The 2,500-nt window shown below is 38.4% G+C and overlaps 1 protein-coding gene across 1 annotated transcript in view; it reads left to right on the plus strand.

The window, feature by feature from the left end:
- The window catches only part of LOC135091829 (basement membrane-specific heparan sulfate proteoglycan core protein-like), an 87,019-nt gene that overhangs the window by 45,248 nt on the left and 39,271 nt on the right, over nucleotides 1–2,500 (plus strand). Inside the window, exon 3 of the mRNA XM_063989829.1 lies at nucleotides 732–973. Within this exon, the coding sequence (XP_063845899.1) occupies nucleotides 732–973 (242 nt within the window). The remainder of the gene's footprint in view (nucleotides 1–731; nucleotides 974–2,500) is intronic.

Raw genomic sequence — 2,500 nt, forward strand, 5'->3', positions numbered from 1 at the left:
CGTTCTTCTTCTTTCTTCTTTTTCTTCTGCTTCTTCTTCCTCTTCTTCTTCTCCTTTCTCCCCTCGTCCTCCTCGTCCTCCTCCTCCTCCTCCCTGTTACGAGTATTTCCAGTTTCTTTTATTTTTCTTTCTTAACTTCTCTCTTTCTTCTTTTTCCTTTTCCTCTTCTTCCTTCCTCTATTCAATTTATATTCTTTTCTCCGTTTATTTCTCTTCTTTAACTTCCTTTTATTTTTACTTTTTTAATATTTTTTTTCCTTTTCGTTCTCGGTGTCTCTTTTTTCCTGTCGTGTCTTTTGTTTCCTTGTAGCTTTCCTTCGTTTTATTGCAATGCTATTTAGTTTTTCCCCTTCTTTCCCCTTATGTAATTCCTCTCCATTTTATTTGTATTACTGCTGTTATTTCTCCTTATCCCGTTTCCCTCTCCTTTATCACATTTCCTTCATTTGCCAATATTTTTCCTTCTGTTATTATTATCTTTAACTATTTCTCTATTTTCACCTAATGCAATTTTTTTCCACATCTTTCAATTTCCTTGTAAAACAATTTCCCTAATATCTTACAGTACAAGTAAAAATTTTTCCAGTTTCCCCTTGCTCCACCTCCCTTCTGAGTCCCCTCGTGCCCTAACACAACACAAAGGGGGGTAGCATGTCACCAACAGCGGCGCGTGACCGTCCCCTTTCATGCCTACACGCAGACTAACCGAGATACCTCCGTCTCTTTCACAGGCTCAGTTGTTGGGAGAAGAATAGCGGCCTCGTCTCTCTCTATCAAGCTCCTCCCGCCGCCTGCACGTATCCATCCCTTCGTCAGCGTGTCTGAGGCTCACTATGACCACACGCACCACACCCACCACCACCACCAGGAGGTTCCAGAGCCTCATTTCTCGAGTACTAATGCAAGCAGGGAAGTTTTCCTCGGAGACACTGCCACACTCGACTGTACGGTGCACGATCTGCTGAATGAATCGGTGAGTTGAGGCAGTTTTGTTAGGCTGAGGTTGGGTTTCGGGCGACGTTGGGTTTAGATTGTGTTAGTTTGGGGTTGATTTGGTGTGTGTGTGTGTGTGTGTGTGTGTGTGTGTGTGTGTGTGTGTGTGTGTGTGTGTGTGTTTGCTACCAGAAATATGATGCAACTTATGTACGTTTTAGGGGAAAGTTAAATGTGTGTACATTTTTTTTTAGAACACACACACACACACACACACACACACACACACACACACACACACACACACACACACACACACACACACACACACACACACACTTATAATGACAAAGGATAACATTAATTCAAATATATTCACGACCTAGGCAACAATTTTCACAAGGTCACCTTCACCCTTTCTCTCCCTTTTTCCTTCTCATCGAATGTCCTCTAATTATAATTTTTCCTCCCACTTCTTATTTTCCTTATTTTCCTCCTGATTCTGCTTCTATTTTTCCTTTTTATTTCTCCTTTTCCCTTACGCTAGTTCTCGTTTTCACTTCCTGCTTCTCCTAATACTTCTACATTTTATTCATTTCCTTCTTCTTCTCCTCTTCCTTCTTCTAGTCCAACTTCTTTTCATCTCTCGTCCTTCACCACCTCCTCTTCCTGCTCTTCATCTTCACATCGTCCTTCTCAATCTCCTGTTTCTTCTTGTCATTCCCTCCTTCACCTCCTCCACAGCCTTCTTCTCGCTCTTCTTAATGCATATTTTCCTCTAATCTGATATTAAAACGTCTTCCTCCGATATTTAAGCTCCCAGGTAGTGGCCCGCAGGACTATGCAAATCCCAAGGGAGAGACATTAATGCATACAGTGAATTCTTTAACTTGCAGCATACATTATCTCTGGTTCACTGTCTTCTTTGAGTACGCAGATTTTTTAAAGGGAAGGAAGACTGGTGAATAAGAGAGAGTTATAAAAAATGATATTGGATGTTCAGTGTTTCAGTACTTTTTTGGATAATGATGAAGTAACTAGAAGGTGCTAAGAAAGAGATGTTCATTGTGTTTATTTTACTTTTTTTTTAAGTGAAAGAAAGACCTGATGAATGAGAGAAATGAGAAAAAGACAGTTCCCTGCTTTATTCTTTTTGGTTAGAAGGAAGATTGAGTGGTTAAGAAAATGTTATGAAAAGAGAGAATGTTAGAAGTTCTGTACGTAATTTTTTTTTGACAGTGGAGAGAAATCTTGGTGAGTGACTATGAGAAAAGAAGAAAAAACAGACGATGCTTGAAGTTCAGGGAGTTAAAATTTCGTTAAAAAAAAGAGACATGAAGAAAATTTAGTACTAAGTAGAATTAATTGAAAGTAAGAGGAAGCAGATACAGGTAAATATTGTAATAGTTAGTAAATATAGTTGTAATGATGGTGTATTTCTAGTGAGTGTTCATAGTAATAGTGTTTGAGATAAATAATAAATCTGGGCAATATTAGCAAGTTTAGACCGAATAGTACTCTTGATAGTATTATTATTATTATTATTATTATTATTATTATTATTATT

The sequence above is a fragment of the Scylla paramamosain genome, chromosome 38 (genome assembly GCF_035594125.1).
Source record: "Scylla paramamosain isolate STU-SP2022 chromosome 38, ASM3559412v1, whole genome shotgun sequence".
Classification (NCBI taxonomy): domain Eukaryota; kingdom Metazoa; phylum Arthropoda; class Malacostraca; order Decapoda; family Portunidae; genus Scylla; species Scylla paramamosain.